This window comes from Apodemus sylvaticus, chromosome 9 (genome assembly GCF_947179515.1).
Source record: "Apodemus sylvaticus chromosome 9, mApoSyl1.1, whole genome shotgun sequence".
Taxonomy (NCBI): domain Eukaryota; kingdom Metazoa; phylum Chordata; class Mammalia; order Rodentia; family Muridae; genus Apodemus; species Apodemus sylvaticus.
Genome location: NC_067480.1, coordinates 67,333,516 through 67,357,800, shown reverse-complemented (window position 1 = coordinate 67,357,800; position 24,285 = coordinate 67,333,516). Strand labels below are relative to the sequence as shown.

Genomic DNA, 24,285 nt, shown 5'->3' with positions numbered 1-24,285 from the left:
TATTTTGTTTTCTTTCTTTGTTTGCATACTGGAAAATGAACCTAAGGCCTCACTCACAGAAGGTGAATACTGTACCACTGACTGGACCACAACCTGAGAAAAAGGACTTTTTTCAGGACTACGAGATTTCTGTTATCTTTGACAAGAATAGAATTCCCTTTTATCTCATATTGAATACTCGGGTTTTTCTTTGCTTTAGGATGTATGACTATGGTCAGTCTAAGATGTTTCTAAGACTCGTTCGTTCTAAAGGATTTTACAGTGTTTAATATTTATCACAAGACTATAATAGGACATTGACATTTTTAAACTTGCTTACCTATTATAATTTTATCACATTTTCTTGTGTGTTTTGTCTTATCTGTAGATATCTGTTTTGATGTAAATGGGGTCTGTCTTATTCTCATTATTTACATTATAATATTTTTATTTTTTTAAATATTTATTCTCACATATATTACACCAAGACTGCAGTTTCCCCACGCTTCTCTCGTCCCAGTCTCCTCCCTCCCACCTCCCCTTTCCCCTAGATCCACTCCTCTTCAGTTTCCCTTCAGAAAAGGACATGGCTTCCAGGAATATCAACCAAACATGACATATCAAGTTGCAATAAAACTAGGCATATGCTCTCATATTCAGGCTGTTATTTCCTCTGCTATGTTTGTTATTGCTATTATTGATGTGTTTATCAAAAGATAAAGAAAAACAGGATATATTCTATGGAGGGGGGTTCCCAGCAAGAGAAAAAGGATCCCAAAGGTGGGCAAATATTTTACACAGAAAACCTACGCATTTCTGCAAGGTAATTTTATACTACACTGCTTTATAGTAGTATTACACTTAATTTCCTTAGGTTTATAAATGCACAATTTTGGTTTTTATAAATGGAAAATTTTAGCCTTTTTCATTGGTTGATTTTTTTTCGTTTGTTTGTTTTACATTGTTTTTGAGGGTGGTGGTAGTGATAGGGATGGTGAAGTTTTTGCTATTGTTGCTGTTGTTGTTTTATTTGTTTGTTTGGTTTTGGTTTTGGAAATTCTATGTTTATTGCCTTAAGCAAACTTGTCCAGAGTGGCTACCTACTATATGTTACCAGTCATAAAAAATGCACAGAAACCTAAATTATAATTTCCAAATTTCTGCTCAATTTTCCCAACTGACAAAATTGTTTTCCCAAGCATTTTCAGTGCTAAGACAGTTTTCTTGAATGGTTTGTTCTTCTCCATTACAGTAGTGTCTTCCTTGGGGACTTTTCAAGTATACATATACCTTCTGCATATACTGTATTTTTTAATGTGTTTAATTCTTCTTGATTTTAATTTATTATTTTTCTCTTCCCAAAGATGTCATCTATTTCTCTTCTGTAAGTTGGGTACTATCACCTCATTGTTTAACTTCCTGTTTCATCCTACACAGATTTGCTTTTCCTCCTATTCATTGCATGTTGTTCCACTAAAAAGCCTTTCTTACACACAATTATGACTTTACTAGGTTTTGATCTGAAGGGGCTTAGTAATATGTATGTAGAAAGCACCCAGCACTTAGAAAATTCAAGGCCAGCTTAGTATACATGAGAACTTGTTTCAAAAGAAAGGAAGAAGAAAGAAAGAAAGAAAGAAAGAAAGAAAGAAAGAAAGAAAGAAAGAAAGAAAGAAAGAAAGAAAGAAAGAAAGAAAGAAAGGAAGGAAGGAAGGAAGGAAGGAAGGAAGGAAGGAAGGAAGGAAGGAAGAAAGAAAGAAAGAAAGAAAGAAAGAAAGAAAGAAAGAAAGAAAGAAAGAAAGAAAGAAAGGAAGGAAGGAAGGAAGGAAGGAGGGAAGAAAGAAAGAAGGAAAGAAAGAAAGAAAGAAAGAAAGAAGGAAAGAAAGAAAGAAAAAAGAAAGAAAGAAAGAAAGAAAGAAAGAAAGAAAGAAAGAAAGAAAGAAAGAAAGAAAGAAAGAAAGAAAGAGAGAGAGAGAGGGAGGGAGGGAGGGAGGGAAGGAGGGAGGGAAGAAGAAGAAGAAGAAGAAGAAGAAGAAGAAGAAGAAGAAGAAGAAGAAGAAGAAGAAGAAGAAGAAGAAGAAGAAGAAGAAGAAGAAGAAGAAGAAGAAAAAGTTGTATAATTAGTTAAATATTCTGTTAGTTCAGTTTGGTATGGGTTAGTTTTGTTGGGTTTTAATATCTAGTATTTAGCTCCTGCTAGCCTGTTCAGCTAGTATTCTGCTCAATATGTAGGTCAGGCTGACTTTGAACTTGTGATCCTCTTACCTCACTTGCCAAGTCTTAGAATTAAATACATGTGCCACTCTAATCAGCCCCTGCAACTTTGCCTAATCTGTGGCCACACATGTACTAGTGTGTTCTTTGTCTCATAAACTTAATGGAATTCAATCACCCTTCTCTGTTTATCTCTTAAAAATCTATTGCTGCCCATTGTCACTATTCCCCTTGAATGAGTTTGACTCCCATACACTGAATACTGGCAGGAAGTTGTATATTTTGCTTTCTGACACTTGCTGACTATTCTCACTTGCTATTTGTTTATCCCCACATGACTAATTATACTTATTCCTGAGATTCTGTGAAATTATTGCTTCCAGTAGCCTTTCTGTGCTATTTTTATCACACTGTGACCCAATTTTAAGCACATATTACAAACTTAAGTTTAAATAATTATTTTCAATGAAGCTTCTGCTAAAAACACCAAGATGAAAAGACACAAGTTGGTGTCTAATATTTTATGTGTAGTGTTGAACATTTTTATTATATTTATTGCTATTTTCAATGGAACTTGAAAAAAATTAAGCTTTGATAATATCTTGACAATTATTAGCACAAGGACTGAAGCAAACAACATAAATGCTTAATGTTGGTCTTACCTAACACATTAAAATATATAAATGAGCCGGGCAGTGGTGGTGCAAACCTGTAATCCCAGCACTCTGGGAGGCAGAGGCAGGAGAATTTCTGAGTTTGAGGCCAGCCTGGTCTACAGAGTGAGTTCCAGGACAGTCAGGGCTATACAGAGAAACCCTGTCTCGAAAAACCCAAATCCAAAAACCCAAATATATATATATTATCACATATATGATAATGTATGCCTAAATTTTTGATGCATAATCCAAAGTACAATATCAATTAAATGCAGATATTTTTCTTGAAAAAATATTTTCAACCCAGTAACTTGTACCATTCTTTTCTTCAAGAAATTGATTCCATTTTCTTCTATTATGTGGTCTACATTACACACACCTTAGATTGTTGAGACAATGTAAGAGAAGATGATAGAGCATTAAATAATATTAAGAATAATTACTACATTCTCTAGAGTGAATCTTGTACCAGAGACAATAAATATGTTTTCTGTAATTTTTGGACATTAAGAACTATAATAGAAAGTCAACTAAAAATCATGGAGGCACCTTTCATAAACGCAATAACAAGAGCCACCTATAAGGCACAAATCATTCCCTAATTAGACATAACCACTCAAATATCTTCTGACAATTAAGAAGACAAAGAATTACTGTCTATTTCCATGTTAATAGCCTAAGTAGGGGAAAAAAAGGTTTCTTACTTACTCTAGGAAGCTCACCACACATTAAAATTATGCATATATATACTTTTCAAAATGATTCCAAAATCATTAATCCAAAGGTCACTATGTTAGTTGTTATGATTATTCACTTGACTTATTAAACTCTAAATGTTTAACAACTATAAACTATAAACTTAAACTCTAAACTATAAAAGTCACGGGAAAATAAAGGTAAGTTGTCAGCTCTCCTCTGACACATATTTGAGCATTCTTACCAAAACTAGTATCTCCACCTCCTGTTTGTGGGCACACTTTACAGCACTCCCCAGCAGGTACAATAGGATTGGCACAGTTGAGCACTTCTGGGCACTCTATCTTGTCACAAAGAATGGCGCCATTGTCACAGACACAGATCTGACATGGAGAAGGTTTCCAAATGTCTCTATTTAAATACATCTGGCCATTTTGAGTACAGGCAATTTCTTCATCATATTCATCTGAAATAAAACAAAAAGAGGTTAATAATCTGAAATTTTATGATTTGGGAAATGTTTAAGCTAAAAGTATCTTTCTGGTTTAAAAAAGTTCTAAGAAGTAACCTTGTAAGGCTGGGACCTGGCTCAGTTGGCAAAGTTCCTATTGGAAAAGTATGAGAATGGAGCCTTGGCCCCCATATAAATGGCTAGGCAAGTGTAATCACGTATACCTTTAGCCAAGAGCAGTCAGGTCGACAGTTCAGTGAGAGATTCTATTCCAGAAGACAGGTAGAAAACAATTGTGGTAGATACCCAACATCAGCTTTTGTCTTTAACAAACACACTTAGAAGGAGTCAGGGAGAAGAAGGAATAAGAGGAGGAGTGGAGGAGAAGAGAAATAGCTAACCTTCTTAAGAGAGATGAAAGGCAGATGAACTTATTGCATTTAGTATGTACATAAAATAGTGATCGGTTCCTCATAAATTAATGAAATAAATACACATTGCCCTAATATAGAAAGTAGCAAAAAGAAAAGAAAAAAGTATGCTTTTTACTGAAAGAATGCTTCTCATAGGTTTTATACTTGAAATTATGAGTGATTGAACATAAGGTCTGACAACAAGCAAATAAGAATTTCCAAGCAGAAGATGTAAAGTCAGTACATAAAAACAGTATGTAACTAAACTTACTAGGTAATTTATACAAGTAAATCCCATGCAAAGAGTTCAAGTAGACTCATGTACTGGGAGAAATTTTCAGAGTAACATGTGAGTGTTAAAACATGAAGTAAAAATGAAATAACCATTTTGTGTCTCTTGGATTAGGTTTCCATTATCCATACCAAACAAATATGTAGGCTACCATAACTATATAATTTCTGATAAACTGTAAAAGAAACACAAAACTCATAAAGATAATAAGGGGATTATCTTTATATATTTAGAAAGTCATTTTAATATTTATAAATATGTATGCATATAAATTAAATGAAATGAAAAATAAAATTGGGAAGTCAAGAAGATATGAAGGATGGTGTGTAAATTTTCAAGAAATGATTTAATCCTATTTCAGAAGCTACCTCCAGAGAGGTTCCCAGAAGGCTTTCTGAACCAGCTCACTATCCCATTTGTGTTATTCAGAGTACTTTTTTCTTCATTAATGAAGCATTTCTATTCTATTCCTAACTTAAAAAAGCATATCTTGTTCCACATAATCTTACAATGATTGCTGGGATATTCAATTAATTTTTAGTGTTTTTTTAAGCTGCCAAATAAACTTGTTCTTGGGCCTTAAGAAAATGGGAGTGTTGGGAAAAAAAAAGAATCATGCTTTCAGAGCAGTTTAAGACTATGCAACCTTTTGATGTTAGCCATTCTGACTGGTGTGAGGTAGAATCTCAGGGTTGTTTTGATTTGTATTTCCCTGATAACTAAGGATGTTGAACATTTCTTTAGGTGCTTCAAGACTATTCAATATTCCTCAGTTAAAAATTCTTTGTTTATCTCTGTACCCCATTTTTAAATAGGTTATTTGATTCTCTGTTGTCTAACTTCGTGAGTTCTTTGTATATATTGGATATTAGCCCTTTGTGTGGCAAGATGGTAAGATCTTTTCCTAATCTGATGGTTGCCATTGTGTCATGTTGACCATGTCCTTTGCCTTACAGAAGCTTTGCAATTTTATGAGGTCCCATTTGTCAATTCTTGATCTTAGAACATAGACCATTGGTGTTCTGTTCAGGAAACTTTCTCCTGTGCCCATGTGTTCCAGACTCTTCACCACTGTCTCCTTTATAAGTTTCACTGTATCTGGTTTTATGTGGAAGTACTTGATTCACTTGGACTTGAGCTTTGAACAAGGAGATAAGAATGGATTGATTTGCATTCATCTACATGCTTACCACCTGTTGAACCAGCACCATTTATTGAAAATGCTGTCTTTTCCCACTGGATGGTTTTACTCCTTTGTCAAAGATCAAGTGACCATAAGTGTATGGGTTCATTTCTGGGTCTTCAGTTCTATTCCATTGATCTATCTGCCTGTCTCTATACTAATACCAGACAGTTTTATCACTACTGCTCTGTAATACAGCTTTTGATATCATAGATGATGATTCTGCCAGAAGTTCTTTTATTGTTGAGAATAGTTTTCTCTATCCTGGGGTTTTTGTTATTCCAAATGAATTTGCAAATTGCTCTTTCTAACTCTACGAAAAATTGATTTAGAATTTTGATGGGGACTGCATTCAATCTGTAGATTGCTTTTGACAAGATGGTCATTTTTATTATATTAATCCTGCCAATTCATCAGCAAGGGAGATCTTGCCATCTTCTGAGATCTTCTTCCATTTCATTCTTCAGAGACTTGAAGTTCTTGTCATACAGATCTTTGACTTGCTTGGTTAGAGTCACAACAAGGTATGTATTTGTGACTATTATGATGGGTGTTGATTCACTAATTTATTTCTCAGCCTGTTTATCCTTTGAGTATAGGAAGGCTACTGGCTTGTTTGGGTTAATTTTATAACCAGCCACTTTGCTGAAGATGTATATCTGCTTTAGGAGTTTTCTGGTGGAATTTTTGGGGTCACTTAAGTATATGATCATATCATGTGCACATAGTGATATTTTGATTTCTTCCTTTATAATTTGTATCTCTTTGACCTCCTTTTGTTGTCTAATTTCTCTTGCTATAACTTCAAGAACTATATTGAATAGATAGGAAGAGAGTAGGTAGCTTTGTCTAGTCCCTGATTTTAGTGGGATTGAAAAACTCAGGTGCTAGCAAATGCTGGCAAGGATGTGGACAAAGAGGAACACTCCTCCATTGCTAGTGGGATTGTAAACTGGTACAACCATTCTGGAAATCAGTTTGGCAGCTCCTTAGAAAATTGGACATAGTACTATCTGAGGACCCAGCTATACCACTCCTGGGCATATACCCAGAAGATGCTCTAACATGTAGTAAGAACACATGTTTCACTATGTTATTTATAATATCATTTATTTAATATTATTTATAATATCCAGAAGCTGGAAAGAACCCAAATGTCCTTCAATAAAGGAATGGATACAGAAAATGTGGTGTATTCACACAATGGAGTACTACTTAGCTATTAAAAACAATGAGTTCATGAAATTCTTAGGCAAATGGATGGAACTAGAAAAATATCATCCTGAATGAAGTATCCCAATCATAAAAGAACACACAGGGTATGCACTCACTGATAAGTGGATATTAGCCCAAAAGCTCAGTATAGCCAAGATACAATTCACAGACCACAAGAAGCTCAAGAAGAAAGATGAGCAAAGCATGGGTGCTTTGGTTCATCTGAGAAGGGGAACAAAGTACTCACAGGAGTAAAAGGGGAGATAAAGTGTAGAGCAGAGACTGAAGGAAAGGTCATCCAGAGACAGTCCCACCTGGGGATTCATCTCATATACACTCACCAAACCCCAACACTATTGTAGTTGCTAAGAAATGCTTGTTGAAAAGATCCTGATATGGTTGTCTCTTGAGAGGCCTTGCCAGAGCCTTCCAAGTACAGAGGCAGATTTTTGCAGCCAACCATTGATCTGAGCATGGGGTTCCCAATGGAGGAGTTAGAGAAAGGACTGAAGGAGCTAAAAAGGTTTGCATCCCCATAGGAAGAGCAACAATGTCTACCAACCAGACCCCCCAGAACTCCCAGGGACTAAGCCACCAGTCAAGGTGTACACATGCATATTGCCTTGTCTTACATCAATGGGAGGATAGGTCCTTGGTCTTATGAAGACTTGATAGATGCCCCAGAGTAGGGGAAATGAGGGCAGGGAGGTGGGAGGGGATGAGTGAAGGAACACCCTCACAGAAGCAGGGGGAGGGTAGATAGGATAGGGGGCTTCCAGGAGGGGGGATTCTGAGAAAGGCGATAACATTTGAAATATAAATGAAGAAAACATCCAATAAAAAAAAGACTATGTGGACTATGTGACCTAAAACTCAAGGAGCAGAAAAGTGGGTCACTGTATTGCTCTTTCTTTAAATGGCAACACTAAAAGCTGGTTTTAGGTTTTGCACCCGGATTCATTACTGGTATTTTTCTCCTGAGAATTTATAATTAAATTTAGATGATATGGATGTGTACTTGGAATGCTTTTAAATGGCAAGGAGATGAAAAACCACATTCACGACCAAACCTGCCTTCTCCTCGCCCACACAAGAATTTGTTGCCATCACAGAAGGCTCAGAGAAGGCTCACTATTCATGTGTGAATGAAAGATGTGTGCCAAGAGAGGAAGGCTACAAAACAGCACCTTGCACTCTTTCTTCTGACGTGGCATCTGTACATGGTGTGACTACTGTCCCACCATGTCCTGTTTGTACATGGCATTTACTCAAATGCAAAGCAGAAAAGGAAACAAAATAGTGATCAGTTTGTTGAAAAGAATTACAAAAATGTCATCTCCTTATTATTGTGTCAGTGCAAAAGAAGTATGAATTTTCAAATTACATCTTGAGAAATCCAACAGTGCCCTCAAGACTCTGCTAATCAATTCAGCATTCAGAGTCTAATTTAAAGTGCTATAAAATACACACAGACACAGACATACACACTCGACATCCTACACATCTGTAATTTTGTACTACTTATACTTGTTGTTACTTATAATTTATTGAGGTCTGTAAAATCTAGAAGGTGAGATCTGGTAGTATGTTTTTTCTTTTTTAATTTCTGTGATATACTTTCCCAGATTTTAACCTCCAAGCTACAAGATTATTTTCCTTCTACTCCATAACCGAGCAGACTGACTCTATTATGAAATTACCAGCATAGTCCTGACATGAGTTTCTAGACAGAGAGATGTATTTGACCATATTTTACTTGAAATAAACACAATTGCCCTATGCTTTAAAATAAATCACAGATATGTTTTCATATAAATCTATGTTTTCAAACTTAATTGTCTAAAGACAGTTCTTAATCACTAGATGACAGAGCAAACCCACCTTCTTATAACAATAAATAATCAGAAACTTAAGTTTTGTAAAGTGTGGCTTGCCAATGATGGGCCACCCCACATTTCCATTTCTTCCGACATAGTATGTATGCAAAACAAATGACTACATAAGCAATCTCAAAGGGTTATAAGAACTTGCTACTCTTGCAGTGGACTTGAGTTCAGTTGCCAGCCCACAAAGCTGTGACTACAGCTTCAGGGATTCCAATAATATCTTCTGGTCTCCAAAGATATCTCCATACACATGGTACACACACACACACACACACACACACAGAGGCGGGAGGGGGCGAAGCAAGAAAGAGAGAGAAAGAGACAGAGGGAGAATAAAATAAATATTTAGAATTGAAGGATGAATCCATATTGAAACCTTTGTGACCCAGAAATAGGTGTCGAGATACACCTATTCACTGGACATTTTTTCTGCTTCAGGACAAAAAAAAAAAAAAGGGAAGGAGAAGAAAAGGGAGCAGGGTGGAGGGTAGACATGGAAGAAAGATGAAGTCAGGGAAAGAGGGCAGAAGTCTAACAAAGCCAGCGTCTCTCTTGTACCTCCACTAACTGAGGGGTATTTCCATGTTCTTTTAATATACAACAAAAATGAGTTCAAGACTTCCCCCTAAACTATGGTTAGACAGGGAAACTACAAATAATGAAATCTTAAAGTTGTATTTGTAAACAGATTTCATTTTGAGGAACATTTGATATTTTCTTAACAAGTAAATAAATGCAAATCAAATTAAATCTTTTGCAGATGCAAAGTGGATATGCATAAGCTTTCATTTAATTTTGAAGTTCTAGAGTATAAATAAATGTTATTCCTTTTAGTTATTTCTTAATCATTATGACGAATTTCTTAAAGTGGTATGACTTTGAAGAATATGTAGAGGAAAGGCACAGCCCCAGGATTTTCTTTAAAAATGCTTGAAATTTCAAATTTTAAAATTGTTTGAAAAAGCAGTGGTAGAAGAATATGTAAATATTTATTTAAATTTGGAAGATAAAAATGCTGGTGCTAAAAGATTAACTAGGTTGTTTACTAGTTATTACGTATCACTAAATTAATAAAGTAAAAGTATGCTTCAATTTCTGTACTCATTAATGTATAAAAGAGATAAAACATGAATGCTGAACATGGCAAAGAAATATTTTAAGTGTATTATAAATAAATTTCCCTTGCAATCTGAATTGATCCCAACAAAGTCATCAATCTGAAACAGAAGGAACAATTAAATCATTTACTCAATATTCACTAATCCATAAAACTTTACTGAATATTACATACTATAAGAGCAAACTTGAGGATATTGAAAGAGAAAATTAGGGTACATCTACCTGTCTACAAATAACTAAAATATACAAAAGCTACAGAAAGCTATTAAATTCTCCTTGAATAAGCGTATTTGTTTCTTTTTTATTATTATAGTAGTAAAAGTGATCTTTTGCTTTTAAAAAAACTTTTTATTAGTTATTTTATTTATTTACATTTCAAATGCTATCCCCTTTCCTGGTTCCCCCTGGAAACCCCCTATCCAATACACCTTCCCCTGCCTCTATGAGGGTTCTCCCCCAAAGTCCCCACTCCTGCCTTAGCATCCTAGCATTCCCCTACACGGGAGCATCAAGTCTTTACAGGACCAAGAGTCTCTCTTCTCTTCAATGCCAGATAAGGCCATCGTCTGCTACATATGAAGCTGGAGCCATGAGTCCCTTCATGTGTATACTTTGGTTGGTGGTTTAGTCTCTGGGAACTCTGGGAGGGGGGGGGGAATTGGTTGATATTATTGTTCTTCCTATGGATTTGCAAAACTCTTCAGTTCCTTCAGTTCTTCCCCTAACTCCTCAATTGGGGTCTCTGTGCTCAGTCTGATGGTTGGCTGCAAAAATCTGCCTCTATATTTGCAAGGCTCTGGCAGAGCCACTCAGGCTCCTGTCAGCAAGCACTTGATCCTTTACTTTTCTCATCTGAGGGATACCAAATGGCCGAGAAGCACCTAAAGAAACATTCAGCATCCTTAGCCATCAGGGGTATGCAAATCAAAACAACCTTGAAATTCTGCATCACAGCAGTCAAAATGGCTAATATCAAAAACTCTGGTGACAGCAGATGCTGGAAAGGATGTGGATAAAGAGGAACACTTCTCCATTGCTGGTGGGATTGCAAGATGGTAAAACCACTCTGGAAATCAGTTTGGTGGTTCCTCAGAAAATTGGACATAGTATTACCAGAGGAACCAGCTATACTACTCCTGAGCATATACCCAGAAGATCCTCCAACATGTAATAAGGGCACATGTTCCACCGCATTTGTAGCAGCCTTATTTATAACATCCAGAAGCTAGAAAAAACCCAGATGTCTCTCAATAGAAGAATGGATACAGAAACTATGGTAAATTTACTGAAAGAAATACTACTCAGCTATTGAAAACAGTGAATTCATGAAATTCCTAGGCAAATGGATGGAACTAGAAAATATCATCCTGAGTGAGGTAACCCAAACACAAAAGAATACACATAGTGTGCACTTACTGATAAGTGGATATTAGCCCAGAAGCTTGGAATATCCAAGATGCCATTCACAGACCAATTGACGCTCAAGAATAAGGAAGACCAAAGTATGGATACTTTGGTCCTTCTTAGAAGGGGAAACAAAACAGTCATTGGTGGAGATACATAGACAAAGTGTGGAGCATAGACTGAAGGAAAAGACATCCAGAGACTGACCCATCTGGGGCTCCACCTCATATACTCTCACCAAACCCAGACACTATTGTGGATGCCAACAAGTGCTAGCTGACAGGAGCCTGATAGAGCTGTTTCCTGAGAGGCTCTGCCAGTACCCGACAAATACAGAGGTGGGTGCTCTCAGCCAACCATTGGACTGAGCACTGGGTCCCCAATGGAGGAGGTAGAGAAAGGACACAAGAAGCTGAAGGAGATGTCAGCCCCATAGGAGGAGCAGCAATATGAACCAACCAGTAACCCCAGAGCTCCCTGGGACTAAACTACCAACCAAAGAGTACACATGGAGGGACCCATGGCTCCAGCCGCATATATGTAGCAGAGGATGGCTTTGTTGGACATCAAAGAGAAGAACGTCCCTTGGCCCTGGGAGACTCAATGCTCCAGTAAAGGGGAATACCAGGACAGGGAAGTGAGAGTAGGAGGGTTAGTGAACTGGGGGAGGGGGGATCAGATAGGGTGTTTTCAGAGGGGAACCAGAAAAGTCAATAACCTTTGAAATATAAATAAAGAAAATTTCCAATTAGAAACTAAAGAAGTATGTTTGTATAGATTCACACATTTCCCTTATATTATTAATTTTGCATGTATATAGATTGTGTTAGTTACTCTTATATTTTTATGACAAAACCCTATGACTAACACAGCTTATGTAAGGAGAGCCTTTAATTTAAAGGCTCATGGATCCAGAGGGTTAAAGTCCATTGTCACTGTGGCGGGGAACATTGCAGCAGGCAGCCAGTCGCTGACAACTTACATCTTATCCATAAGCACAAGGCAGAGAGAATGGACTAACTGAATAGTGTAGGTCTTTGAAACCCCACAGATCCCTGACCCCAGCGAGACACACCTACCCCTACAAGGCTATACCTCCTAATCCTTTCCAAATAGCTCTACCAATTGGGGACCAATCATTCAAATATAAGAACTTCTGAGGGCCATTCTTATTCAAATCACCATATTGACAGTCATAAACTCAATTCTATTTTGTCACAAACCTACACACTCTTTTGAGAGCTTTTAAAAATAGTATCCAGTGGGTGGGTGGGTGAGGGCACATCCTTGTAGAAGCAGGAGGAGAGGGAATGGGATAGGGAATTTCTGGGAGGGGGGACATCGGGAAAGAGAAAAATTCAAATGTAATTTCATTACATTTGAAATGTAAATAAAAATACTGAATAAAAATAATTAAGCATAAAAAATAGTATCCAGGATCATCCAATGCTTTACCAAGAGTTTACTTAATTATGTACATTTTTTCTTTACTACAATTAAATCTTGACAACATTAATAGGAGACTTTCCTAGACTGTAAAACAATAGCAACCATCAATCATTTTTAAAGGAGTTAAGGATGCCTTTATAAGAACAGACATCAAGTAAGCTAGGAGTGGAAGGAACATAAAACTTTAAATTGCATTAGTTATCTTAAAAGGAAATGGCATAACCAGCCATCCTCAAGGTCTTACTTGGTAATGGAACATAATCCAAGCCTTTACCTTAGGACACATGGCAGAAGGAGAGTGGAAATCCAATACTGCGCATTAAAGTAGGAGCCCTTGGATGTAGCACGCAAAGTGAGTAAGTCAAGATTCCCTGAGTGGGTTCAACCTTTTCTTAAATGTTTTAGTTGTTTACTACCTTTGACAATAAAAAGTGTTTTCAAAATATAAAACAGATCATTTACCCATGTCACAAACAACAAAATAATATAATGGATGTCTGTTGATAATGATATTCACTCAACAAAAATCTATCATCTATTATTATGTCAAATGCTAGAAGTATAAGATAAGTTAAGCAATGTATTCTTTCCTGCCTAGTCTAAAGTAGGAACCAATGTTCACAGGACATTCTTTAAACATAAAACTGGGGCAAACTTGGATGTTAGAATGCTTAGGAAAAACCTAGGTGGAAGGGCAGAGACAACAAAAATGTTCAGTGATCCAGAGTGGTTCCTTCCAAAACCCCATTTCCAAACCGTGTAATAAGTAGTGTTACTCCTGGCTCATGCTAGCCATTGGCAACAGATTCATTTTGTTTGCCAACTGCCTGGGATACATCTGAAGAAACATGGTAGTTTCCCAAATCCTTTAATTTCTTTACCATCTTTCCTCTTTTTCCTTTACTAAGGGTGAAACAATGGCACACTTGTTTCTGAATCAGTCTGGATCCACAGTAGGTGCCTTGGGAGAAGACTGTAGCTCACTGCTCTGCAGAACTCCCCAGAAGCCAGGACAGAAGTGCACAGTAAAACAGGGATGGAGATGCTGTTGCCAGTAGCTACTTTGGCAACAGTAGGATACTCCATAAATGTGTTTCTCCAAGTCCAATTCCATAGCCATTTTTCAAATTTTGATTCAGAATTTTGGATTATATCCCTATGACATTTTCCATTTCAAAAAAGATGTATTGTTCAATGTCTATTTTACAAAATAGCTAAATTTCTTGCAAAGGTTCTAATTTAGAATTTAATAAACACTGAAAATTTAGAGGGCTACCAAGCATTCATACTAGGATCTCACTTTTAGTTAATTCTTAGAAAATCCTCTTATACACATTTTTCATAGATCACTTGATTTTTTTAAATCATATGCTTGACTATATCCATGCAGGAAGATACAAAAGTTATACATACTACTCCAGAGAAGTTTTTGGGTGATACTAATCTATCACCTCCTCTAAGATCTAAATGTTAGATTATGTGGAAATTGGGGCAGAAAATACATAACAGAGCGACAATAGGGGAAAGGGCTGCAAAAACAGTCATCTTTTGGATTCAATATAACCATTTCATCCATTACTTATCTTACTATACTTATCTGCACTGGGCAAATATTAAACAACACTTGACTGATGTCATCAAGGAAGCAGGGGTGGGGTGAAGCAGCTCACTAGGCTCCTCATCGTCACTGCGGAACTAATGACCCTTGATAACAGTCTGAGAGAGGAAGAATCAATGCCTTTAACTCTGTTCCTATTGCTGAGCCCACCAGGCTCCAAGGGATAGATCCAAAAGCATGGTCACAGGCAGCCTTAGTTTATCTTACTGGGTCACAAAACAAAGCAAATCTATCTAATAGTGAGAAGATTTAAGTAGAGAGGGAAGTGTAAATAAGTGTGGTCCATATTTGAGGCATACATGTTCAAAATTAACTAAGAGCAAATTTAGTTAATTTTTAAAAGTAAGAAAAAAAATGGATTCAAGCAATTCCACATGGTGCAATGAGTAATACTGCCTGGAATGGGAAAGGGAATTCCATGAAAGAGGCATTGAAAGGAGGAAAAATATATGGGTAGGACCAGAACAGGTCATTTCAATTACATAAAAGAGGTGTTGGAAATTTTGGGTAAAAATAATAATTTTCTCAAGCCCCATGAAAACATACTGAGTTGTAGAGCTAATGTTTGGATGTCTGTGTCCTTGTCATTCTTACACTTTATTAGAAAACCAGACTTCTACTTTAGAAAGAAGACATTTTCATGAAGAAAATTTTGAAGTCTAAAATCTTGTGTGGAATTCGGTTAACTGAAAGCAGTAAAATGGACAATAGAGTTGTGTGAAGGAAAGAAGTCCAAGAGCATACATTAACTTGAAAGAAAACAATGTAAAGTAGATTAATTTTAGACATCTTGAAAGGAGAGGTTAAAACGATCAGTATTTAAAAGTAAGATTGCTACTGCAGGGCAGAAAGTGACACTTTGCTTTCTCCTCACTTCTAAGCCATGAGCGGCCAGGGTTCCATCTCCAGGCACATAGTCTATGCAGTCATCAAATGTTCCCATCCTAATATCCAGTGAAATTTTCCTCAGCTTTCCTGAGATCCTGTAGGATATTGACAAAAAAATCAAGTCCGTGTCTTGAATAAGTCTTTAGATCTGCAGGAATATGGTTAGCAAGTAACTGCATACCAACTATGTTCCGTTTTAGATTAGTTTATCGGGCAAAGGAAATGAATTTCCCCCAGAATACTTAGCTTTTACTATGCAAAAATGACTTGTTCATAACAAGCAATAACATTGCACTCTGTTCTCTTTAAACTAACCAGATGTTTTTGTTTTGTTTATTCAAATTAGGGGAAATATTCAATATTGAAAAGAACAACTTAAAATCAGTTAACAACATCTACATTTTAAATTATGTAATATTTGGGTCTTTATTTCCTTTTACTTTTTTTTTAAAGTCTGAACAAGTCTTAAAATTTCCCAACTATGTTTTGGTGTTCTCTAATAGTTTTGCAAAGGAATTTGAAAACAAGCATTTTCAAACAACACAGCCCAAGTACAATTGTGTTTTTTCTTTGTTCTTGTTAAGTTCGGTACAATAGTTTAGCTGGTTTTCAGGATTGGAAAGAAAGTAAAATATAGAAAAATACAATGGTGGGTGTTCTTTTATAGAATGACATTTCCTCTATAAAATCTAAATGTGATTATTTGGATATTTGAATAATAGAAAGTGACTGGGTAAATTCTGGAAGTTCTGGTGGCATTAATGAAATAGCAATGGCTAAGAGGTAATTCTCAATTATGAGATTTTTCATGATCACAAACATACTTGGTATGACCAGACTTTATTATCAAATGAGATAAAGATGTGCTAGATGTAAAGAGAAAGAGAAGGCTTATCTCTAGCAGTATGTGTGTCTGATGTCATAGAGGTTAACTTTGGTAGAGGAATGTATCGGTAGCATCTGGATCGGTAAACAGAGCAGTTGATTGAAAGGCAGTATTAAGCCCATCTGCATGTATATAGATTTTCCTGGCAGTTAGGAACTCTGAGAAATAGGCGAAATCATTCTCCATATCCATATCAAACTGCAAGTGTATCAATGCCTGTGTTTATTATTATTCTACTGCAGAGTATGAGCTACCATGCACTGCTCAACATTGTTCGACTTCATATCATACAGCAAAATAAGCTTGTTTATATCCATAAGTTCTGGGTTTTGTGAACCTTGAAGAGTATATCAAGTAAAGGGTTCAGTCAGAATATAGAGGAATATGCAATATGTGGTAAATATACTCTTCAAGCCATGGCCTTTGCAATGAACTATGTATAAATTCTAGTATTCAAAATTTCCTAAAGATCAGAAAATTAAAGACTGATTTGTTTATAAAAACTATATTTATTGAATTTATTTGATATTAAATTTATTGGAAGTTAATTTAATTTAACATCATTAGGCTTAATAGTTCATTAGACATGTTAGTTTAACAAAAAGCACAAGATGATGATAAAATAGCCAAGGAAATGTTATTTAACTGTGAGGAAATGTGGATTTACACAATGGTAGTACTATGTGTAATGGAAAGTTTTAATTTCAAATTAAATCAAATTCCTATTAAAATATTGTTAGTAATTTACTTTATTAAAACTCTTTCATCTAGTACCTAGAAGATGACTCAGAGGGTAAAATGTAGTTACACAAGCATGAACCTGAGTTCAGATCCCCTGCATTCATATAAAAGTTAGAGCAACACACATCTATTACCCTAGTGTTGAGGGGTAAGGAGTGGACCCTTGGGGTTCACTAGACATTCAGTCTAACTGAGCTCATGAACTCCAGGTTCAGAGAAAGACCCTATCACTTATGAGAAGAGAGAGCCTAAATTGGAGGTTTCTATTGGATCACTCACCTTGGAGCTAGAGAGAACCCTGTGGAACGCAGGGAAGAAAGATTGTAGGAGTCAAGGGATATAGGACAGCAGGGGAACTCAAATGAATTAACTAAGCAGGACTCATATATCTATACAGAAACTGAACTGACAAACAGATAGCCTGCATGGTCTATATGAGGCATTTAGGTTAGGATCGTTAGCTTGCTGTTTTGTGAGACTTCTGATAGTGGAAGCAGGTGTGTTTCTGACTCTTTTATCTACTCTTGAGTCTTGTTTCCTATTGCATTGACTTGTCCAGCCTCAATATGCCTTGTCGTATTATAACTTGTTTTGTCCCATTTGGCTGTTATCTCTTGGAGGTCTGCTCTTTTCTGAAGGGAAACAGAGGGGAAATGAATTTGGGGGAAAGGGGAGGTAAAGAGAGCTGAATGGAGCGGGAGGAGTGGACTAAGGGGAAATGATTGCCAGGATGTATTGTATGAAAGACGAGAAGAAACTATTTCCATTAAAAAAGAAAAAGGAAAAGGAAAAAAGAAAGACCTGACTCACCTAATAAGGTAGAGAGCAATGAGAGATGTCACCAGTCCACTTCTGACTTTCTTATTACATGTAAAAATGCACATGGACACCACACTCACACATGTTTACACAAGGAAATACATAAATAGCATACAGCATGCACAGCACAGCACACACACACACACACATATACCACACACACACACAAAACTATTCATCATATTTAAATTAAAGATGTAAAGTTTCATCACTTCCCACATCGCAAAACAAGGTTACATTTCCAGAAAATGAACTAGCTCTTGAAGGACAGCATAAAATCGTGTACAAAAAAAAAAAAAATGAACAAAGAAAATCAGTGTATTGGCTCCTAAAACTCAAGAGGAACAAGTTACTTCCTCTTGTTTTACACACATACACACACACACACACACACACAAATATATATTATGTACATATAAATATATCATATACATACACATGTATGTAATAAAGCATCTAAGTGAAATAATGAATGTCAAATTGACTATCTCTTTCAGAGGTAACATTCAAATAAACTCTTTTCCAAACCTAGAAGCCAATGGTACCAATAAAACTTCCATAATTTGGGAGCAAGAGAAAGGGAAATATTGGAAATATTCTTCATATATGAAACTGCACATTTAAAAGAGTATTTCCAGCATGGCATAGTTGTTGTGTATGCTATTGGAAAAGCCATGGCTGACTAAGGAAGATTAGGCTTCTCAAGACTTATCTGTAGGAACACTACAAAGAATGCTGAAGCAATCTGTACACAGAGAATAAATGGCTTTTATTAGTAGTAAATTTTAAAGCCTGATTATTTTTTATTTTTTTATTTTCTATATTCTTTGTTTACATTCCAAATGTTTTTCCCTTTCCCAGTTTCCCCCTCCCCATTGGTCTCATAAGCCCTCTTCCCTCTGTCCATTTCCCAATCACCCCCCTGTCCTGGTAGTACCCTACAATGCTGGATCAACTCTTTTCAGAACCAGGTTCCTCTCTTTCCCTCTTCTTGGGTATCTTTTGATATGCTAACTGTGTCTTGAGAATTCAGAGATTCTGGGCTAATTAATATCTACTTATCAGTGATTGCATTCCATGGGTATTCTTTTGTGATTGGGTTACCTCACTTAGGATGATATTTCCAGTACCAACCATTTGCCTAAGAATTTCACGAATTCATTGTTTTTAATTGCTGAGTAGTTTTCCATTGTGTAAATATATAACATTTTCTGTATCCATTCCTCCATTGATGGACATCTGGGTTCTTTCCAGCTTCTGGCTATTGAACATAGCATAGGCTGCTATGAACATAGTGAAGCATGTGTCTTTATTGCATGCCGGGGAATCCTTGGGTATGTGCCCAGAATATAGCAGGGTCCTCCAGAAGTGTCATATCCAGTTTTCTGAGGAACCGCCAGATTGATTTCCAGAGTGGTTGTACCATCTTGAAATCCCACCAGCAGTGGAGGAGTGTTCCTCTTTCTCCACATCCTCGCCAACACCTGCTGTCTCCTGAGTTTTTAACCTTAGCCATTCTGACTGGTGTGAGGTGAAATCTCAGGGTTGTTTTGATTTGCATTTCCCTAATGATTAATAATGTTGAACATTTCTTAAGGTGCTTCCCAGCCATCCAGAATTTCTTCAGGTGAAAATTCTTTGTTTAGCTCTGTACCCCCATTTTTAATGGGGTTATTTGGTTCTCTGGGGTCTAACTTCTTGAGTTATTTGTGTATATTGGATATTAGCCCTCTGTTGGATTTAGGGTTGGTTAAGATCCTTTCCCAATCTGTTGGTTGCCATTTTGTCCTTTGCCTTACAGAAACCTTGTAATTTTATGAGGTCCCATTTGTCAGTTCTTGATCTTAGAATGTAAGCTATTGGTGTTCTGTTCAGGAACTTTTCCCCTGTGCCCTTGTCCTCAAGGAACTTCCCCAGGTTCTTTTCTATTAGTTTCAGTGTGTCAGGTTTTATGTGGAGGTACTCGATCCACTTGGAGTTGAGCTTAGTACAAGGAGATAAGAATTGATCAATTCGCATTCTTTTGCATGCTGACCTCCAATTGAACCACCACCATTTATTGAAAAGCCTATCTTTTTTCCACTGGATGTTTTCAGCTCCTTTGTCGAAGATCAAGTGACCATAGGTGTGTGGGTTCATTTCTGGGTCTTCAATCCTATTGCATTGATCCACTTGCCTGTCATTGTACCAATACCATGCAGTTTTTATCACTATTGCTCTGTAGTAATGTTTGAGGTCTGGGATACTGATTCCCCCAGAAGTTCTTTTGTTGTTGAGAATAGTTTTAACTATCCTGGGTTTTTTGTTATTCCAGATGAATTTGAGAATTCTAACTCTTTCTAACTCTATGAAGAACTGAGTTGGGATTTTGATGGGGATTGCACTGAATCTGTATATTGCTTTTGGCAAGATGGCCATTTTAACTATATTAACCCTGCCAATCCATGAGCATGGAAGATTTTTTTTTTGCATTTTCTGAGATCTTCTTCGATTTCCTTCTTCAGAGATCTGAAGTTCTTGTCATATAGGTCTTTCACCTAGGCTCTAGATTCTAGAATCTAGAAAACATATCAGTATAATTCAAATCAAATACAGTGTCATAAAGAAGATGTCCAAGTAAGCAATTGTAGAATATAATGACACAAGTCCTGGTATGATTAACACAGGCTTGTCTCACACTTCAGCTTATTTACCGCACCTTGTGGGAGGATCAGATTCATATTTTCGGCAGACTTGCTGCACCAGCCGAGAATTGAAAAGAAAGAGTGTTTATCGAGAAACCTTGCATAATTTACTAGGTTAGAAATAAGGTAGAGGAAGAGAGACTGAGACTGAGCAGAATGGTGCTCCCTTTCTATCCCAGAACTCAAGTGGCTGAGGCAGGAGGATCTCTGTGTGTTCAAGGACAGCCTGGACTACATAATGATTTCTAGGACAACAAGGAATGTATCATGAGCCAGAGAGGTTCAGGCTGGAAGGAGCAGCACTGGGGGGAATTCGTGTGTGGCATGTTGAAGACAGTGAATTCTGATGTGCTTTATCTAGATGCCTCTTCAAAGAGAGTAGGACACTGTCAAGACAGAATGAAGAATGGAGAGAGGGCAGATTTACAACTCTAACTGATCAGATTTCAATATCATTTTGACTGAATAATTAGTGAAGCCTAAATTTTTCATGTTCCATTACTTTTCGCTCTAGCCCTACAAAAGTAAATATTGTGCAGCCTTTGGGAAAATAATAATAATAATAGGAGGAAGAAGAAGAGAAGAAGAAGAAGAAGAAGAAGAAGAAGAAGAAGAAGAAGAAGAAGAAGAAGAAGAAGAAGAAGAAGAAGTTGGCCCTCAACTCACTCTTCCCTTAAAGTTGTACTACACCTAGAGCTGTTATAAAATAAAAATTGTCTGGAAAAATTCACTCATGTTCATCAAATACAATCTATGATTACTTAGCACAAAGTTTCCAAAACCCTTCTCTCACTCAACCATCTTGTGTTAAGTAAAGTTGTGTCGCTGTTTTTTAAGAAGGGTCTATCAGAATGTACACTAGCACAAAGGAGACAAGGTTGCATGATAGTGTATATGTAGAAGCCCATTCACTCAGGGCAGGATTAACAGTGTCCTGGGTGAATCTTGCTTCTACAAAACACTCAGGGATCAATTCAGAGCTAAGCAATGCTACAAACCTGAGGCATTCCTATTTCATGTGCATAAGTGATAACAGTGTGGTATAAAGAGGACTATGTTTCTCCAATACAAGAAGAATGTTTCTGGGTTAATATATGATGGTGACCAAGCTGCTGTAGCAAAGAACTAGGGCCATTAATGTCACAATACCTGAGCAGTTTGCCCAGAGCAATACACCTGTGGTTAACAGCATCACAGATGGAAACTTCTGAAGCTAATTACAGGGCATCTTAACAAGAGGCTTTTGAGCTACAAAGAGTCTTCTGTGATTTCTGCCAACATAACCCATATTTTGCCAATTATAATTTTTAAAAGCAGGTGCTTGTTCATGTGGGATGGGGAGGCAGATCCCTCTGTTTGTTATCTTTCCATGTCATGTAAAGATTCAGGTTATTTTTAAGACCATGCATTTATAATCTTACTTCCTTAATTCAAACATTTGATTGAAAATCAGTCCCATAAAAATTATGTGTTTTGTGATTTTAAGTACTGTGTATCTCTCAAATTGAAGGTTTTTAATTTCATTTTAAATTTAGCCTTGATTTTAACTTGGTGCTTCTCAAAGCCAAGTCTCAATCAGAAACACACAGAGTCATTTTAATACTAATTCCTACCTTTTACTCTTACCGGATCTACTTTTGCTTTGAGTCTGGAAAGCTCTGTTTAGTAGACACTTCTCTCACATTTTGGGTGCACATGTGGGAATAGTGACTGTTGTCCTCACAGTGATGTCTTTTTCATTAAATGGAGGAACAAGGAAATTGCCATGCCTAAGCATGACCACTAAGTGCTTTTCCTGGCTGTTTTTTATGACAATAGACATAAACTCCAAATGGAATTTTTCCATAGGAAAGTCTGTGGCTAATAGCTACCACATGTTGAATATACTAATCTAAACTGGAAAAAACTTTAATTTTAAAAACTGCCCTTTAATCACTAGTACCACTCAGTATGTCAGTCAAAAGTATCCCTGACAAGGATCTGGTTTTTACCAGATCAGTGAGCTTCTGGTGTGAATATAGGTGCAAAGGTCCTCCTAGAATGTGCAGGTATTTCTATGATCACCTAGTGAGTTTTATCACAGGACATAATTCACAAACCAAAAAGAGAAATGACAAGAAAAGTATTTCATATAGAGAATTTAAGAAGTTAAAGCAACTGCCTTATAGAAAATACGTGGCTGGGAGTAGGCAGCACAAAAAGGCCATCAGCTAGACCCAGTCTATGTTTTCAGATTCTTATTCCATTAGGGTTGCTGGACTTTCAAATTTAGGAAATTATTTTCAAAATTTGAAATTAAAGAAAATATATTAACTGTGCAGTTTGTTTAAATAATATTCTACTATCTATGGAAGTGGATGAGGGTATGGTTCAATTGGTAGTGTTTGTCTAGCAAGCATGGAGCCCTGAGTTTAATCATTACCCCACAAAGTTGTCATGGAGATACTTCCCTGTAATACCAGTACTTGGAAGGTAGAAATTTGAGGATTAGAAGTCAAGATCATCATATGATACACAATTATTTTGAGGCTACCCTAAACTACATAAAACCCTCTTTCTCAAAAAAATGATTAAAATATATTTTTTTTAATTTATTGACATATTTATTTACATTTCAAATGATTTCCCCTTTTCTCGACCCCCACTCCCCGAAAGTCCCATCAGTCCCCTTCCCTCCCCCTGTTTTCCCACCCAACCCTTCCCACTTCCCTGTTCTGATTTTGCTCTATACTGCTTCACTGAGTCTTTTCAGAACAAGAGGCCACTCCTACGTTCATCTTGTACCTCATTTGATGTGTGGAATATGTTTTGGGTATTCCAGTTTTCTAGGTTAATATCCACTTATTAGTGAGTGCATACCATGATTCATCTTTTGAGTCTAGGTTACCTCACTTAGTATGATATTCTCCAGCTCCATCCATTTGCCTAAGAATTTCATGAATTCATTGTTTCTAATGGCTGAAAAGTACTCCATTGTGTATATATACCACATTTTTTGCATCCACTCTTCTGTTGAGGGATACCTGGGTTCTTTCCAACTTCTGGCAATTATAAATAGGACTGCTATGAACATAGTGGAACATGTATCTTTATTACATGCTGGGGAATCTTTTGGGTATATGCCTAGGAGTGGTATAGCAGGATCTTCTGGAAGTGAGGTGCCCAGTTTTCAGAGGAACCGCCAGACCGATTTCAGCAGTGGCTGGTCCAGCTGAAGGGCCATCAGCAGTGGAACCAAGGCGACACAGGGTCCAGTTAGGCCCTGCGCCCACGACCACTGACCTTCGCTGGCCAGCCGGGCTGCAAGCAGCTGCGGATTTGCGGTGCCTTTTGCCGCACGGAAGCCACTTCAGAACTCTGCCTCCCACCAGTCAGGAGAGACTCACCTCCATCTTGGTTTCAGACTCCAGAGAGATCGGACAGGCTGAGGTACACAAACATAACCCGAGGTCAACATCGCGGGGGTCTGAGCCCAATGGGCGTTGGCCTGCACCCAGGCCCTGGGCTGTTCGGGGGGCCATTGGGGTGCCAACCCAGCCTGGTGGTTTTTTCGCCCGGGCCAGCGCACGCTCCGCCATTTTGCCTACAGGACGCCAGAGAGTTCTGGCGGGCAGAGCCGGCTAACACGCATTGCCTGAGGCTAACAAAGTGGGAGTCTAGGCCCCAACAGGCCCTGGACTGACCCCAAGAAC

General features: G+C 37.2%; 1 protein-coding gene across 1 annotated transcript in view; it reads right to left on the bottom strand.

Moving 5' to 3' along the window:
- Col5a2 (collagen type V alpha 2 chain) overlaps positions 1-24,285 on the bottom strand; it is a 137,458-nt gene that overhangs the window by 65,386 nt on the left and 47,787 nt on the right. Inside the window, exon 2 of the mRNA XM_052192725.1 lies at positions 3,790-4,011. Coding sequence (XP_052048685.1) covers positions 3,790-4,011 — 222 coding nt within the window. The remainder of the gene's footprint in view (positions 1-3,789; positions 4,012-24,285) is intronic.